At 43.2% G+C, this 19,145-nt stretch overlaps 1 protein-coding gene across 1 annotated transcript in view; it reads left to right on the top strand.

Annotated features, from left to right (window-relative positions):
- The first annotated feature begins 615 nt into the window (after positions 1-615).
- PCSK2 (proprotein convertase subtilisin/kexin type 2) overlaps positions 616-19,145 on the top strand; it is a 107,365-nt gene continuing 88,835 nt past the window's right edge. Inside the window, exon 1 of the mRNA XM_069850114.1 lies at positions 616-871. Coding sequence (XP_069706215.1) covers positions 701-871 — 171 coding nt within the window. The 5' untranslated portion in view covers positions 616-700. The remainder of the gene's footprint in view (positions 872-19,145) is intronic.

Raw genomic sequence — 19,145 nt, 5'->3', positions numbered from 1 at the left:
CGGCTCTCCCAGGCACAGTTCGCTGGATTCAAAAGAGAACCCAGGGGCTGGCCCCAGCCGTGTAGCTTTTGCCAAAGTGTTGGGTTCTCCTGCCCCTCGGCTCCCGCTGCGGGGGATCTGGCTCTGCCCGGGGCTTCTCCAGCCCCACGGGAGGAAGAGCTGGAGGCACTGGGGCAGGTCCGGGGCTGGACGGGGTGGGTGCTGGAGGTGCTGCTGGGTGGGGCCGCTGTGAGGTGCAGGGGTGCAGTTTGGGGCGGGTGGAGGTACGATTCGGGGCGGGCGGGGGTGCTCTGTAAGGGAGGGATTGCGAAAGGCGTGCGAGATGCGAGAGGGGGAGCGAGGGGCGTGGGGCGGGCGGCAGGGGTGACGCGAGGGCCGGGGGGGTGTGAGATGCGCGCCGGGGCGGGGTGGGGGGGGGGGGGAAACGGGGCGATTCTCCTCGCCCATGATTGGCAGCGCGGCCGTCTCCCCTCCCGGCTGGTGCTTTCCCCTCGGCCGCCGCTGAATGAGAGGCAGGAGGGGCCGGGAGCGCGGCGCTGGCGGCGGGCGCACCCGCGCTCTCTCACACGCCCGGAGCAGCCCGGCCGGCCCCGCCGCACCGCTCCCCTCCCGCCGCTGCCGTTGTTTCGTTCTTTAATCCCCCGCTCCCCTCCCGTCCCCTGGGCGCTCCCCCGCCTCGCCCGGCGCCCTCCGCGGGGCCATGCCGGCGGGGCCGCCGCCGCGGGCCGTCCTCCTCCTCCTGCCGCTCTTCCTCGGCGCCCCGGCCCGGGGAGCCGTCTACACCAACCATTTCTTGGTGGAGCTGCGCGGCGGGGACCAGGCGGAGGCCGAGCGGGTGGCGGCGGAGCACGGCTTCGGCGGGGTGCGCAAGGTAAGCGCCCGCGCACGGGGCGGGGGGGGAGCCCCGCGGGGCCGGGGCGCGGCGCTGCCCTTCGCGGGGGGCTGGGGGCGGGCGGCTCCCCCCGCGGCGGCCGAGCATCCCGGTTGCGAGGGGCGGACCAGCCTAGGAACCGAGCATCCCGGCTACCCCCGGTGACCGAGCATCCCGGAGGCACGGGGTGGTCCTCCCGTCACCGAGCATCCCGGAGGCGCAGGATGCTCCCTCCCATTGACCGAGCACGCCGGCTGCGTGGGGCGCTCCCCACTAGTGACGGGGCATCCCGGCTGCCCCCGTAGTAACCGAGCATCCCGGCGGCGCGGGGTGGTCCCCCCACCCCGAGCGAGCATCCCGGCGGCACAGGATGTTCCCCTCCGTTGACCGAGCATCCCGGCTGCGTGGGGCGCTCCCCACTAGTGACCGGGCATCCCAGCTCCCCCCCAGTGACCGATGATCCCGGCGGCGCGGGTCGGGGGTTCCCGCACGGTCCTGCTCGCCACTCACACCGCGAGAAGGGAGGGAAGGGACGCGTCCAGCCTGGCCCCGCGTTACCCCGCCCCCCCCCCCTTCCCTCTTTCTGAGCGGGTTTCAGCAGCAGCGGTGCCAAAAGCCGCTGCAAGTAATTCCTGAGCAGCGGCCCCGAAGGGTGGTTTTCTTGGACTGGAAAGCAGAGGAGTTTCCCACATGGTAGCTCGGTGCTTTTTGACTTACTATGTAAACATCCTCCAATTGAGCTCCCATCCTGCGGGGCGCAGGAGCTGGGGCTGGGCGCAGGGCTTCCTGCGCTCGGCTGCGACCGAAACTGCTCGGAGCACTTAAAATATAATTAAAGCCGTGTCTCCGTGGAGAAGCTTGCACGCAATTGAAATGGGAGCTTTCACTCAAGTTTATGAAGCTGGTGGCTTCTTAATATCCCCGTTATTCCCACAGAGGAACAGGGTGCCCCTAGGCTGAAGAAGCTGCTTAGTATAAAGTATGGTAAGCAATCACTGCTTACCGCTAATGAATGTAAGTTGGGAAACTTCAAGTGCTGTTGGAGGTTTTTTTCTTTCCTGAGGTCCCCAGATATGTGAGGTAGCCACAGTAGCAGTGAATTTCTTCCCGGCTCCTGCGGAGTCCAGCTCTGCTATAAATCTTTGCCATTCAAATAATAACTAGACCTCTAAATATTTTGGGGTACAGTCAGATCTGGGGTGAAGACACAGAGAGGCTAATAGAGTCCCTGGTTAATATAATTACTGGCGGACTTAATGCTCAGGCAGCACTTTCCTTGGACGAGTATAGAGAGAAAGCGAGCTGTGTGAGCATTGCTGCTGCTGCTTGTTTGCTTTTTCCCTTTCCCTGGTAGTTATGCAATGAGAGCCTGATCCTACTTCCAAGGAAATTAATGAGAATGACACCCTGAACTTGGATGAGTGAAATGGCTTAACAGCCTGATAAAAAAATAATAATCAAAAAAGCATATGAAGTGAGACTCCTTCCTTCAGGATGCCTTGTCTCAACTCCAGTGGGGGCTTGTTAGAGAAATGAGGACATGATTATTGTTGCTTTTACCATAGCCAACTCCTGTTACTGATAAGATGCTTTTGTTTTGGGCTCACAGCCTTGCCCTGATAGTGACTGAGCTGGGCTGCTAATGCCCTTGGGAAGAGATCCATTGTGGGGATTAGGTCTTGTTACATGGAACTTAGATATGGCTCTCAATAGTTCTTTTTTTAATTATTATTATTTTTTATTCCCCTCCTGTTTGCACTCCCTTCCTCCTGTCCTGGGGATACCAGACCGATAAGGCCTTACCAGAAAGGAAGGGTACTTTTCTGCGTAGCTGCATTTCTTATTACTTTTCGTAGATGCTTTTGAATGATGCTGTGACCCACAAGGGGAAGAGACGGGGAGAGAGGGGATTTTGTAGGATGAAGAAATGCAGCATCTGGGCTGTTACAGTCCTCTCCTCTCCACCATACCTCTCTCCAAGGTGCCTTGGGCTCATTAGGACACAAATAGATTCTTCATGACAATCAATCTCATAGCTCACGTGTGCAGAGAGCTGGAGGGAAGTCCCCTGGGTGTGCGGGAGGAGAGTACCTGCTTTCCAGTACATGCTGCAGGGGAGCCGTTTCCTGTGGATGAAAGTGTCTCCAGGAATGAAGCCCAGCAGAGCTGTGGCATGATGTATGTGTGCTGAAGCAGGGGAAGGAGAGGGGCAAGCACATGCTGTCCTGAGAGGTTTCTAGGTTACATCATCCCAGTCCCTGAAAAGCTGGAGAGCCTCCCACCCGTCCTTCTCGAACACAAGAGAAAATAGCTTCCTACTACATGCAAGGCAGTAAATTTAGGGACTAGGAAAAGTTCATAGGGTTTGGCATTTAGCTGTCTGTGTGGGAGGATAATCCATGAGAGACTGATAGCAATCTCTGTTCTGCAGGGGAGATCTGTAATGGGGCTTGGGTGGTGATAGTCAGGCATTAATAAAAGCTTGTGCCATCTACTCCAGTGTCTTTTCAGTACTGCTGAACTGAAGTCTCCTGATTTGTTTTGCTATCATCAGGCTTGTTTAGCATCGCTGCTTACAGTTTGCAGACTCAGCTTTCGTGGCGATAACGACAGTGCAGAAAGTTGAATATGCCCATGTGTGTATGGAAACAGAGCTGTTAGTGGTAAACTCTCAGGGGAAAGTGCCACGTGTAGATATGCTGTCTAATGAAATATTCAAAAAAACCTTGAAAAAAACCCCTAGAAATTATACTATAAGGAGAAGTGATCTTTGCATACTTCAATCACACATACTGTTCGGACAATTTAATGGGTTATTTACTTAAACCACATTCAGTTACCTTATATTGGAGAAGAACTATTGTCTGAAAATAATCTTTATTTCAGAGCATATATTTTCTAAGTAGGAGCACAAGGGCAGATTCAGCTTTATTCTGTGAGTGTGAATTTAAGACGTATGAAAGGGATTTCTTTTATGTGTGCTATGTGTCCCAGACCTCTTTTAATATGACTTTATGGGAGCTCATTTTTAAATTACATATTTTTAATTCACACGTTCATTTTTCCTAATAACAATCAATCTCTGAGCTAGTGTGTATTACGTTTGTTTAACAACATATTTCTGCAGAAATACAAGAGAAAGCATTGACTTCAAAATTAATGTTATGAACTGTGTGAAACACTTTCTAATTGATTCTTTGGCCATGCTTCCTACCATCATTCTGAAGCCACTGCAAGACTTCAGGTGGTCTAAAATGTGCTTTAATTTCATTGCTTGATGGCTTGATTGAGCAGGGTGTGGTACTTACGTAAACAGGTGCCTATGTTGAGATCTAAGATCTTAACAAGAGACAGAGTCTAGAGAACACTGGTCAATTTTTCTTTAACCTTCCCTGAATTAATCCCGAATACAGACCTCTTTGTAACTCTAATTGTGCTCTTTGATTTTTTTTTAATATTTGCAATTTTTCAATCCATTTGTACCTGCCAAAATTGATTCTACATATCCCTTGTGAAACACATGCTGTGATAAAGGATATGCTTTTCTTAACATGGTTAGCCTTGCCATCTTTGAGCATTTGGGAGTTATGAGGCAGCCACCCTAATAGCTACGTGTTAAATTGTTAGAACTGCTAAAGGAACAATATTTTTTTTTTCTACTTTGTTTTATTTGCCTCCTGGCATGGTTGCTACCAGAAAACATTTTATAATGCAGGCTGAAAAAAAAGGCTGCTTTCTGACCTTGCCTTGCAATTCATAATTCATTTCTAACAAGGAGGGATTGGAAGAAGCATTTGGAAAAGTCTAATTGAAGATCAGAGTTTAGACATCTCTTTCCATTTCATCAACAACATTGAGACAATCTACAAAATGCCACTGTAGCTAAATATTGAAATTCTGATAGCATTGAGGTGAAGGGTTTTAAACGATTAGCATTCAGCAGCCTCAGATTTTGAAATAAGACCCAAACATGGATTTCAAAGCATGGTGAATTTTGTATTCTCCAAAGCTGGTCTTTTTTCCCCTTGATGTCTCACCTGATTACCTCTCAATCTAAATATTGCAAACCCCAAGGTAACTCACAGCTGTGACTTTTATGTTTATCATTTTTTGCTTACGAGGTTGCTGCTTGAGGACCAAGCTTTTTGGAGCTGGCCAGCAATTTCTGGATGAAACCTTGGGAGTTTGGGTTTTTTTTGTGTGGGTTTTTTTTGTTTGTTTGTTTGTTTTTTTCTTCTTTATACTGTGTAAATATGGACTTACCAAAAGCAAAACTTAACAGATAAAGAAGATTGGTTTCTTGCTGTGGCAGCCGGTTTCTGCATTTAGGCTGGAAGCCTGTGAGTCTGGAGTTGTTATGTGGGGCAGACCAGCAGGCAGAATAGTGGGTTTGCTCCTTTGGGAGTGTTGTGCAGGGATCTCCCAAGATCCTGAAAATTTCATCCTGGGATCCACACACTAAAGCCTTGAAAATCCCCTCCTGTGCAGATCAGCTACTAAATCTGGGGAGGAGGTGTTTGCCTAGCTTGTTATTTAAGGTGCCAAGCTATGCCTCTGCATGCCCAAAATACAGTGTTATGGTCAGTTGGGATTCTGTGTGTGTATAAAAAAAAAAAAAAATGCTGGTTGGGTATGTGGGCCTGTATGTGTGTTTACATACATACGTATGTTTCTTGTTCCATTTACCCTAATACCTGTGCTCGGAGCAAGAAAGAAAGAGGAGTGGGTTCTTAGCCAGCCTCCTGGCTGACCCTGTGTGCATGTATATTAGCCACCGAATTTGTGCATGTATATGGTCGTCCATACCATGGAGATAAATGTGCTTGTATTGCCTTTGCATGTGCAGCTAACCCAAGTGCTCATGAAAATATTAGTTTTGTCTAAGTGAAGTCAGTTCAGAGGGTGCAGACATGCTCCAGTGTGGAAGCAGATGCTGAAGCTATGGAGCATGCCATGCAAAGAGGAGGCAGACAGCCTAAGCCTTCCCACGTGGGTCTGCAGGAGTCCATGGACTTGAGATCAAGCCTTGGACTGCAGTGTTTTCATGCTTTAATATGTTTAATAATTAATTAGCTCTGTGTTTTATGCTGGCCTAGAGGAAATAATGTTTGTCTGCAAAAGTAATCCTTTATAGAAACAGAAAAACCTGTTAGAAATGGAAGATACAGTGTAGATTTTTTGAGGAAAATAAGAGCATTATTTTCCTAGATTTCACTGTTGCAATTTTGTATTACTGACATAAGATAAAGTAGATTTCATGTGAATGATAATTGTGCAGCTACTGAGATTTCAATAGATCATCTCACCATAGCAGCAAATGCTTCAGTATCCAAGAGATAGTTTGAGCTGATGTGTTTAAATTAGGGGGAAGCAGCAATTAAGTAGCAGAAAAAGTTTGATCCTGCTGTGGGCAGGAACACTGCTGGGTGGTGATGGAGAGCTCCCTTTTCCAGAAAAGCCCTGGAAGAAAGTAACTGGGGAGTCTTGAAGAGAGCAGCCATCTGTGTTTGGAGGGATCCTTGTCAGCTCCTCGCAGGTACAGTCCGAGCATATCACTGGGCACAGACTGGGAAGTCCTGTTTGCTTCAATTTACGCTTGAGAGAGATGTTAGCAGAATTAAATAAGAATTTTGCTGTGCTAGGAAAGAGTCCTCCTCATCTATGGAAATACTGTATTTCTTTCAAGATGATGCATTTTGCATTCGGGTTGGTTTTTTTTTCTTATTTTATTTTGCATTCTGCTTTGGATGCAGAAACGACCCCGGAAGCAAACCAGATAGCTGACAAACTCAGAACAAAAAAAAATCCCCTGTTACTTAAATGTACTTGCTTATGCAGGTGAAATTTGTAAACTGTCAACAAGAAGAATGTAAACCACAGGCTGAAGTAAATCCCTAACCTAGTTTCTGTAGAGCTCCTTCTCTACCAGAGACTCAAACCAACTGCTTGCTGCTGGCGAGTGTTCTGTTTGATGTATGAAATAATTACCTTGTCAGATTTTCATAGCATTTATTATTTGAGTATAAAGCAAGGTCAGACTCTCCTACCATAGATCCCTGCTGTAATTGCTCTATTAATGTTTTAAATACATGGTATAGTTCTTTTTCTTGGCAAAACATGCACATTAAACCATACCTTCACAGATAAGTTTTGTTTTGTTTACTAAGCTACGGCTCACTAAATACAAAGATATAAAGTTCTGGCTATTTATAAAGCTGCCTGGATTTATAATTTTGTTTATTCCATATTGCTTGAATTCATTGGCAAAATTGAACATGTGGTGGAGACCCAGGAAATGCGCTGCAAGTAATTCCTCTTTCAATTGTTTTTTTGATGATGCAGCCCAAGTGGGGACGTGCAGTTATTTGTTTTCATTTAAATTATATTTAGTTTTGCTAGTCTCAAGGAGAAAAATAGAAAACATACAAAGATGCGAACAGCATTTTCAGCATGCTGCGATCACAATACACCAGAACTGAACATGCTGCGTCCCAGCCTATCCCCTGCGGTCTAGCCCCAAGTGCCTGCCTGATGAGAGCTTGTTGTGGAGTGGTATGAAGGCACCACGGACAGCTTTCTGCTCCAAGAAGTAGCTCAAGGTGTGAGGGGCTTAAGCAGCTGAGGAGTATCAGTGCTTAAAATGTGGATGCTGGGGCTCGTATCTGCCAGAGGCTGCTTGCACACCACCAGACTAGAGTGAGCCTCCCACACCAGTGGTTTCAGGACAGTATGGCACTGTAGAAACCAGATGCTGCTGACAGGCCCCCTGATTTGTTCGCTAGAGCTCCTGCTTTGGAGAGTACTTGTGAGGTAGGGGAACCACTGGCAGAGCAGCCACAAGTTTGATATTTTGTGGTAGGAAACAGCTTCTTGCTCTATGCTGTGTCCTAACCCTGGTGATACCCCTTTACCTAGTTTTGTGAAAGCCGTTCAAAGTATTGTCTGTAGTGACTTCAGCTCATCGGGTTATTTCTTCTCCTCTGTACCCCTCTGTGAAAAAGAATAATAATGGTGTGTGGAGATTTCTGTGCCGTACAACTGAGGTTCAATATTTGCAGCGCGAGAGACAGGATTAATGTATCTGGCTTTGTTTCCTTCACTTCAAGTCTGCCATTTCCTTTGTTTTTTTGAACCTGTGCTATGGAATTTATAGCCAAAGTTATTATTTTAATGTCAGCACTAGATAAACAGAGATCATTAGTGTGGTATCACTGTCCTGCTGTCAGCTTGGGATCTCCCTTCTGCCCAAATAGCTTTATGTAGGTGACTTTCAGGCTATTTCTGGACTCTGCAATGTACGGATATATTCATTGCCTGTATGTCTTCGAACTTTGGGTTCCCATATGCTGTGGCTGTGTCTGGGGCCCTGTCTGAAGCTTATTCCTCTGTGTAAGTTTTCTCTGTGTGTTGAGAGCAGTGTGAACATTATTTTTAAGAGCCAATATGAATATTTATTGCTATTACATACACCAAAGTTGAATTTTTCCCTAGACTTGAGGTTGCAGCCAAAGGGTAACTGTTTTTTCTAACAGTACCCTGTCTTGGAGGCTTGGTTTTTTATATTAGACCAGATGAACAGATCCTTGTGCTGTGCCTACAACCATATCCAGATGGTTTAGATTACTGTGGATGAGGTAGAGCGTTTTGATCATAACTTGGGAGTTCAAATACATATTAAAAGCCTGGACCAAAATAAGTTGTTGATTCACTCCCAGCTTGAAGTGTTTCCATCTGAGAACCTATGCCATCCTTGGTGTTTGTTAGCAGGCAAGTGGTCCCAGGGACTTACTGTGCTGCGAGGCTTAGCCTCTTCAGAAAAGCACTGAGGTGTGTTGCGGAGTGTTAAAATTTGTTATCTTTTAGAAGGACCAGCTTTTGTGTGAAGGTGGAAGATAACTTCCTATCCTTCTCACAAATTGCAGGTGACAAGATGTAACAGCCTACCCACTCTTAGAAAACTTTTGCTGCTGTAACTGTACTGATGTAGTTAAAATGGGAAAACAAACCCCACTGTGGCTCTGTTCCTGTCAGTATAGGAGTGCAAACAGCTTTAGCTCATTCCACGTTAAAACAAAAACCTACCAGACTTATTGTAACAGTTGTACTGGGAATTCTTTACTGTGTAGCTAAGAAATTTGCACATGACCCTTTCCCTCATTCATATATGGAGTAATTCCAGTTAAAATTAATCCATGCAACTCAAGTTTCAAATGCTTGTAATAAAGTACTTAAAATGCAGTTGTTTAAACGTATGTAGAATTTATTTGGTAATTTCAATTATTAAGCCTTGAGGAATGTCCTTGCTCATGGAAAATTCTGTGAGCTGGAAATCAAGCCAAAGTACTAAAATGAATGAGAAATTCTGACAGCTCTTATTAAAATATACCTGGGAAACCGCCCTGTGCAGTTCCACTCCGTAGCATGGGTGGCTGCTTTCTGTGAGAGCTGTAGTAACACAGTGCTGTAGTTAATGGATCTAAAGTTTACCTTTGTCTTGTAATGCTATTCAACTCGTCAAAAACCCTGTTCGTTTTTTCTTTTTCTTTCAACTTTTTCAAATAATTAAATGGGTCAGGTCTCTACAGGATACTGGCTGCATGGTGGCTATAAATATTGCAGTGAGCAGCCCAGAGCTTCCATCCATCACTGGCCTCTGGTGGGAGGAAGCCGAACTGCTCGACTATTTGTCAAAGATGGGATTTCTCTAAGTAACCTGAAACAGTCTGGTGCATTGCTCTTGTTGTAAATTAATACATGCTCTGCATTTAACTCTCCCTGAAAAAGCTAACCCTATACGACTGCAACAGAGATTTCATTTCAGCTTAACGGTTCCAGGCTGTACTTTGGGACAGAGCATGCTGTCCCTGAGAGGGCTGAATTTAGTGTTGTGTTGTGTGAAATTCTGCATGGCCGCCACACACAGTTTATCAGCTGGCATGAAATCCAATTTGGTCATGGATTTATGACAGTAGCTCAAAGTTCTAACTCAGCTGAATGCTGACTGTGTTCAGCAAGTAGCGGGAGCTTGGACATAAAAAAAGGAAATTATGAGCTAGCCCAGTCTTACCATTTATCCACTGGGATTATAAACAAATAAATTAGGTTAGTGATAGCTCTAGTTTATTCACTGAAAGACTGAACTGGGCCATAATGTTCTTTGTCATGTATTACCTACCTTCTCAAACAAAACTTGTGTGTAAATGTTACATTCTTAACTTCTTTGTCCACAGAAAGGAAATGGAAAGAGTGACCTCAGTGTTTACATCAAACCAGTCAGCAAGTGTGTACCAGATACTCATGGCTGAACTAGATTATTTGCTTATCTGATGAGTAAAATGATATGTCAGCAGTGCTTTCTCCTAGAAAACAGAACCAAACTGAAAATCTGAAACTCAGTAAATAGGCATTTATTTATTATTATTAAGTAAAATTCTGTTACTGATATCAGATAGATGTTGGATATCAAGCTAGAGCCAAAGAGATTAACCTCTTCCTTGTATGAGCTGTAAAATAGGTAGGATGTAGCCTACCCTCTCCTGATGACAGAGGATCCTCCTGCCTATAAAGTCTTTATGAAACACCAGAGAAATGAAGGGGTGTGATTCTGAAATCCTCTCTATGCATGAGCCCTGTCTTTGTCATGTACTGTGCAACACCAAGTGCAGCAGAAGCTACAAGGCTTGTAGCTGCAGCCAAGATACAGTGCATTAGCTATAACCATGACTGGTAGGTTCCCATTGGTCCCACAGGGACCTTATCCTTCCCTATGTCAATTAATGTTAGAAATATGTGTCAACTAAATTTAGTGATGTAGAAGTTGCTCTGAACCAATTGTAAAGTGGAATTGTCAATTCTGAATTTGGGTGAAAAATCAGAACCTGGACATATTTGTGGGTTTGGAAAAATAGTTTTTTAGCATTGGTGGAATGACAGTTGTGGATCAGGATATCAACTGAATTGTATACTTTGTAGCATTTTAGTCTATTAATTTTTACATTTCCATTTAAATCCCAAAACTTCGTAGGCAAATATGGTTTTCTTCTCCTAACTGTAAACCATTCAATTTTTCCCACAATTCAGATGTAGGTCAGAGTTAAACCCAGAGAGAACAGCAATTGGACTTTTTTTCCTCTTTCTTTTGATGGGAGTTAAACCACTCAATTTCATTCTGTAAAATCCTTTCCCCCCCTTCTAATTGAACATGTTTTATTCAAGTTAGATATATTGTCTCTTGGTAGGGAAGCCTGTATTCCAGGCTCTAAAGGCTGAAGCATGCTGAGTGATTAATTAGGAATCTTCATCTGCCTAGCTTGACTGGTGTAATAAAGGCAAGATATATATCAGCACACCCTAGACTGACCACAATTTCTGCCAGCAGTCAACTTCTGTCAGTTATTAATTGGTAGTAACGACAGTAGAAAGACCTATTTCACAGCTGCCTGAAAGGTTAAAGAGGTACCACAACCACCTCTTCCTCCCAGGACCTATTTTCTTTCCCTTTTCATCATTATTGCTATCATCGAGGCAGATTTGGGTCATCTGTTTTCTTCCGTCATAATACAGAGCCCTTAGAGCAGTTAGTCTGTGTTGTGAAGTGATGACTGTACTGTTGGTTACTGGAGCTGAAAGAAGCTCTCTGTGGTTCATGATGGCACAAGGAATGGAAGAATTTGCCTCTCACCTGCTCTTGGAATAGTGGGGATTGTTCATGACTTTCTCTTAGCAGAACCAAGCAAATTTACAAAAATAAGGAAAACATCAATGTCCCCAAATTTATTTATTCCTTGACTCTATTGAAAATGTTTTTCTGAAAGCTTTCTTGCCCTGCTCTTCTCAAGCCTAATATCTTAATTTTGGGTTTTGGGGGTTTTTTTTTGGTTTTTTTTTTTAAAAAAAAAGAAACAGTGTGCCCACTTGTACTTTAATGTCACTGTTGTGTTTCTAATTGTTACCCATCAGCCTCTCTCCCATAAAGCACACATTTTTCTCTGGGAACTGTCTGCTTCTCTGGGAACTAGAAGACTTGTTCATTGTGGTCTAACAACAGAAACCTGCCTGCAAAGCACTTTCTGTCAGTCAGTTATAGCTTGGCAGCCTAGTATTAAGCAGATGTTGAGGAAAAAAAAAAGAATAAATGCTTTGAATAGAAAATGAGCTACAAATCTTCCTTAAGTGTTGATAAGGGCTAGCATCTTGGCATTAGTGCAATTCACCTTTTCTCTTCTATCTTGAGTAGCTCTTGTCTGTAACCCACTAATTTTGGTCTGAGCTGCTTTTTATAGCACCACTTCATTAGAGCTTGAGTTTGTGATTCTGCTTGTAGGTGCTACGTTAGCTGGGCACTTGCACATGTTTATGTCTTCCACACTTTGCTGCATGAATGTAGATTTAAAAATAAAGCTGAAGAGCTCTGCTGAAATTCAGAATGTCAACAAGGAGCCATGTCTTGCCTCTTCTCCATACTTGAGATACAAATACCAGCAATTTATGGCTGGGGCGCACTACATCTTAATGCTGTTTTAAAAATAGCAAACTTTATCTCATGGCTTTTATCTCAGTGTTTTTAGAGCTGATGTGACACCTGGTTCCTGTGTGACAATAGTAGCCAACTTGTTTGGTTACGTGCTTAAAAGGAGAGATGGGTTGTGGATCAGGAATGAGGCAAAGCAACCTTTGTTAGCAGTGCTAATTGCTGTCAGCAGTATTGATCCAGCTCAGTTAGAAATATACCATGGCCACTGAAATTTGCAGACTCTAACTAAATCAAGCTATTTCTTATAATACAAGTTTTCCCTAAGGCAGTTGTACTGATATGAAGAAAAGATTTCTGTCATGTATTATTTAAACATAGCAGAATACTTGCCAAATATTTGTTGCTAAAGAGGCACCTGATTACATACATATATATTGGATATATAGATATACCCGTTAATATATTTGTTTACAATGATCCTTGGCGTTTTATAGTTATCGTTTTATAGGGCAGTCTACACTGCTGTGCAAACATTAATTAAATGAGTCCTATCAATAAATAAAATGAGTAAACAAGTACTTATTACACGCTGCCATTTTACATGCAAGACAATTGTAATGTAATATTGAAACAAGAATATTACAGCTGTAATTGCCTGAGATTCTCCTAGTATTAGGAAGCTGGGGTTACCCAGCGTCTTGGAAGAACAGATTCTCAGAGCACTGGCCGAGTCTAAGCTGCAAGAGCATTTAGAATGCAGCTGAAATTCATGTCTTGTGAGTTTTAGTCCTATCTCTGTCCTACAGCAGAGGGAGAAAGTGCAAATTAAATGATCATGGATAGAATGATCTTGGTGAGAACTTTACTTGAGCTGTAAAAACTTTCACAGAGTATTATCATCTCGGGAGAAGCTTTGACAACACAGAAGAGCCTTGAAAGAGTGGCAGGATACTGAGGGGAGCCCCTTTGTTCCAAGCAGGACATAGGCACAACATAAGTTTTGTTGGCCTTTTGTCATAAAACGTAGAACTGGCAAAACCACTTTTGTGGTACTGTCCTTTTTCCCCTCCGTATTTTTAAAGCACTGACTGTCACAGGTTAAATGAACTACAGTTAGTTTGCTCAGGTGCTGACTGGCTTTCTGTCTGTGATGTCATTTACATTGCACAATTTAGGAGCAATTCCTGAAAATCAGTGCTAGTATAGACAAATTAGGAAAGTTAAATCTCTAGGGATAAGTGCCCCTAAAGAATGCCTGGAGTCTAATTTGTATTTGTCTTATAATGGTAATGTTTTTTAATATTTTTCTTTTTGTTTTTAACAGGGTGAGTAAAATTCTCCCAAGTTATGGAAAATTTTCATGTTGTGCTATTGATACTTGTTTTAAGAAAAATTAATCGATTCACCTTGTAGTGGAATTACATTTACTTTAATATTCTAAATGATGCATATGTTTAATGTTGTGTGTGTGGTTGTTATGGAGCTGTGTAGCTGAATGATTGGAAGGGGCCGTCTTATTTTCCCAATGACCATTTGTTGCTGCTAACAGCACAACTGTTAGATGCTCACAGTCACTTTTTGGGGTGCCGAGATCCAGGATTCCTCCTGGTATCCAGAGCTTGGCTGAGGTGCTCTTCTTGCAGGATCCTCAACGTCTGTGTAATAGGATGTAAGGATGATTGCTAAGCCTTCACTTCAGGCTGTCAGCCAAAGAATAACAATCACCTCTCCAGGTGATGATGATCTGGATTAATCCAGAGAGTACAATGAGAGTGCTAGCGTATAAGCAAAAGCATTCTCCTCCAGATCTGGAAATTACCCTTCTTTCAACAGTGCACATGGTAGAATAGATAACAGGGTTTATGGTTCCTGGGAAATAACGGATCAAACTCTCTAAAATGCACAGATGCATTTAGGTAAACTAGGATAACTCTTTTAAAAGCCTCATATGGCTTCTCCAATTCACTGATAAAACTATCAGCAAATGCACAGTCTTGTCACTGGTGACTTATATGACTGTTACATGCTTGCAGGATGAAGCTCTCCAGTAACAAACAGTGATAGTCATACAGTTACACCTCTATGATTCATTCAATTGCAAATCAAATTCCAGATATTGCAAACTTGAAACCAAACCAGTGGAGTGGTGTTCTGTAAATGCTTGGAAGTAGTATATCTGATAATACAAGAACAAAACTGATGAGGAAATGAGAACTAGGCATTTAACATCAGAACTGATCTACCTGAATGTGGACAGCTGTTCCTCTTATTGTCTCTGGGGTGAAGGAGATGCTCCTGGGGCTCAGCTCTGCTCATTTTAGCATGGTCACCTAAAACAGGTCAGCTAAATATGCTCTGAAAGTGCCCGTTTTAAAATTTTGCTATGAATTGTATGGGAAGCTCATGAATTCCACATGGACACAGACTGGCCATGTAAGCATAACAAGAGGCCATCACTAGTTCCATTTCTTCCATTTACTTCCCTGTATTTACTAAACCCCTGCATGTAAGAGGGACTAGACAAAAGGCTTTATTTTATCCTTTCAGATGAAATAACAGATATCCTTTCAGATAAAATAGCATCCAAAGGAATGTACCCTGAGAAGTCTTTGGATTTCGCAGTTGTCCTTGCTCTGTTTAAAGGAAAGACATTTCACTGTGGAGGTGAGGGAACCTCTCAGAAAGCTGGAAGCTAATTCTGCTGTCTTGAAGAAGACTCAATAGAACTTTTAAAGCAAGATTGCCATCTTCTTATGGGATAACCAGTATCTGAAATAACAATAACAGGTAGTCTTGTTACCATCCATATCATAATATTTCCTTTGACTTCTGAAAAAAAGGAAGAACAAATAGATCAATGAGCTCTCAGTCAAGCAGGGACAATCCTTTCTTAGTACTACCGCCCATTGCTGATTCCCTTAGGAGGTGGTTGTATATGCCTGTGAAACAGAGCTGAAAACCTGTGTAAGTATCTGAGTTGGGCATTTCTGTATTATTTTGTAGGACAAATGTTGCACTGTGTGTTAATCAGTTGATTTCACAAGGATCATCTTTGGATGATGTTTTAATATGAGATTTACATTTTGGGGATATTGAAGCTATGGCCAGCACCTCCATCTACCAGATATGCCAAGACAAGCAGATTAGGTTTTGGTCGAGGCAGCTAGGTAAGACACAGGTGTGATGAGAAACAAGCCGGGAAGATTGCGTTATAACACTCAGACCTGGACCTGACCATGTCAGTCCTCAGGGCTGTTTAGAGCCTGTGTGGATCCCTCGCTCCAATGGAGATCCGTATGCTAAGCTTGCAAAGTAATTATAGCACACTAATGAGAAAGTGTGAAATTCTCGCCTGGGGTTTTAGGGACATAGCACACTGGATTTCATGTTAGGTAAGCTCTGGCACAGCTTTAGTCCTCTGTGCATTTCACTTTTTCTCCATCATTTGAATTAATCCTTTCTTGTTCGTGCTTTGTTCTGTGCTATTTCGATGCCTGGGGCTGCCTATGTTTCTAGCAGGCTCTACTCTTCCATGGCCCTCGTCGCTATAGTGAGTGAGTGCCTTTGACTTCAGACTGGGTTCCCATCTGTGTATTTAAAAGTAAACCGATTTCTAATGCTAATTGAGGCAAGGGAAAATGAGAGAAAGAGAGTTTAAAAATTCATACTGAATATTTATAAGCATACTCAGTGCGTTTGGTGAAACTGGGATGAAAAGGTTCTAAAAGGTTTCTAATTTCTGCTGGGAGGCACTTTGTTGTGCTTCAGCTATAACGGCAGCCAAAGGAGTGAGGCTTGCGGGGCCCATGAATGCTCCAAATACATACTCATGCCAAGTTTAGGTTGTGTTTTCCATTGATGTAATTACTGAGCAGTAATGGGATGAAAGACCTCACCTGTACAGATTTATGGCACCTTTGAAAGTCAGGAGCTGTGGTTGGGCTCTGTAGGGGAGAGATGCTTTCTGTTAAAGTATACTTTTTATTTAAAAAACCCCAAATGAACAGTTTTGTCATTTTTGGGTTTTTTTTTTAATAATTTGAGGGATGAGTATAGATTTTTTCTTAGAGCAGACAAAGGTTTCTTTAACACCATTGTTTGTTTGAACCCTCACATGCCTGGCCATGTATTCATGCTAAGGCAGGCAAGGAGCCCTGAGGAGGGTCTTTGTCAGCCTGGCTGGATGAGGACTTTCTATGAATCTCATTCACTGACGGGTCAATTTATCCTGATTTTGGTGACGACCAAAGAAACTAACCCTGTGGTAACTTGTTATAAATCTTTGGTTGTATATGTATATGTAAATGATTTTGCTCAAAAGACAGTTATTACAGACTGTTGTCTCCATTGGTAACTTGGGAGAGGAACCTTAACAATAGGTTCAAGTGAGACAGTTTTAGAGCACAGCAGTGTCAGGGGGAAATTGTTGGTAGTTATGCACAAAAGCCAGCATTGTGCTGTAGGGATGCTGCATTGTGTGATACAGCATGAAAGGCTGCATGGGAAGACTGTGCAGAGGTCAGTCTCATGAAAATGGGAGGGGGCCATCCTATCTGTTCTTAAGCTTTCTGTGGGCACCTTAATTTGTGTGCGAGACATATGTAGAATAGATAGAGCCCTGAAGCAAGTCAGTAAAATTTAACGTATAAGATAAACCTGGGAATCAAAGTTCCACTTTCTTTTTGTGATGTATTTGTTACCTGTTAAAACTAATGACAGGTTCTGAATGCTGGACACCTCACTGAAAGCCAGGTGAAATGCTGATGCTACTGACAGCTTTATTCAACAGATTTTCGAATTATTTTTTAATTTTTAGGGTTTTTTTTATTTTAGCCTTTATTTCAGTTTCATAATATCTTTGTTACACAGGGGCTATTTCGGTCAGATGATGTGGATTTTAAGGTGGCTTTCAGTGTTAGCTCTGCCTAAGGTGACCCCAGTGCTGTTTTAAAATGAGCAACAGTGTCTGAATTTAGTCTTTCTGTGGCTTCTTTTCTTTAAACTCCTGCACCACTTTGTAGCTGATATCGATGTCCTTTGCTTTCAGACAGGCAAAATTACATATGGTGCCACTGTGTGTATTGTCCAAGGCAAGATCAAAAAAGAAGTGCAGTTTGATTTTCTCTGTGAAGTAGGCAAAATGGGATGGGAGCAATCAGCTCCAAGGGAGCCGTGTGTGCTACCCCATCCTAGGTAAGGTACCTGTGAAGAATTACTTGCCTTATACCTGATTTTTTTCTTCTTGGAGCAGATCAGTAGTTGAGGGTTCAGCAGTGAACTGAATCTTTTCTTTCCCCTACTTCGCCCTTTCAGCACCAGAGAATGACCACCCAGAAAAAATGCCTGACATGGAGAATTGTAGCTGCCTGATTGTAGCTGTCCTTCTTCCAGCCAGGCATCTTGGGCAGCCCAGAGTAAATTTCCTGCTCACTTTCCTTGATGGGAAGGATTGTCAGATGCAAGGAGGAGAGTACAGAAAGGCTGGGAACCACAAATTTAACTTACATATTTTTACTTCAGTAGTAATTACCCCTGGACCTCTCTGGTGGAGCAGTAGTCTAAGAACCGCTGAGACACCTCAGATTCTGAGGTATTGGTGCTAAAACTGTGCACCATGTGAAGCATTTCCTGCTTCCTCCTATACTGAATCCTAGCCATTTTGCCTTCTAGATAAGCATCTTCCACTTAAAGAGTTTTTCTTTCCTCCGCTTAGTGGAACACTGAATTTTTAGAAGTTATTTTCTGGTCCACCTCCTTTTCAGGAAGGAGGTTAAAAGGATTTCATCTTTACTTTAGATAGTATTGTTAATAACTACATGGAGGCTGCAGATCTGAAGGAAAGGAGGAAACAGGTGGATACGTAAGGTTTTGCTCTACTTGCTGTGTTGTAATTCTGGCTTTGCTTGTATGTGTTTTTTACTAGTAATTTTATACAAATGTTGCAGGTAATTAATTGCCTGTAATTTCTGAGATTCTCAGAGTCCTACTTCGTATTGGACCATATTTATACGTTGAGGCAATAGTAGACCCTTTTCTAATACTAAATAATCCTCCTTACTTGAATATTCAAGTAATATTCCATAAGTAGTTGCTAATTTTTCTCCGAGGGCAGGAAGCTTTCCTTCTGTCTTGCAGAAAGGACCTGAGCTGTCAGGCTGAATCCATTATTTCTTTGTCTAACATGCAGAGTCTGCTGCTGCTGAAATAGGAATTTTTCTCAAATACGATTCCAGCTTTGCAATGGGAATGTTGCAGAGTCACTACTGGTGGTGTCACTTGGAGGTTTTTATGTACTGAAGCCCTTCTGTCTTCATTTCACTTCATTACATGCACTGTGCATTTTGCTATTTGCTGTTTTGCTCTAGCTCCAAATCCAAGTAGACCTCCTGGAGGAGCTAATAGCTGGAGTGTAAACCCTGCTGGGAGCTACCTGCATCCTGCCGTTTGGTTGCTGCAGAGAAGTTACTGACTCAGTAGCCAGGAGTTCATCAAAACTGGAGCACTTCAGTGGTTGCATGTGGTATTCACAGATCTCAATGCAAAATACTCATCAAAGCATGCAGCATTTTAGGTCCTTTGCTGGTGCCTGACTTCTACATGTACATTCATTAATTTTAAGGATTTATTAAAGGGTTTAGGTGCTGCAAATTCCTTGGTTTCTGCTATAAATTATTCAGTCCATGGTGTTTGATCCTATCATATTTCAGGTATTGCTTCGCTTAGCTGCCTTCCTGTCTATCTCCCACAAATTTAATTGAATGAGTGTGAAAACCATGTGAACTGTAAAATACCAGAATTCCT

Source organism: Phaenicophaeus curvirostris, chromosome 2 (genome assembly GCF_032191515.1).
Source record: "Phaenicophaeus curvirostris isolate KB17595 chromosome 2, BPBGC_Pcur_1.0, whole genome shotgun sequence".
Lineage (NCBI taxonomy): Eukaryota > Metazoa > Chordata > Aves > Cuculiformes > Cuculidae > Phaenicophaeus > Phaenicophaeus curvirostris.
This window is presented reverse-complemented; position numbering and strand designations above follow the sequence as displayed.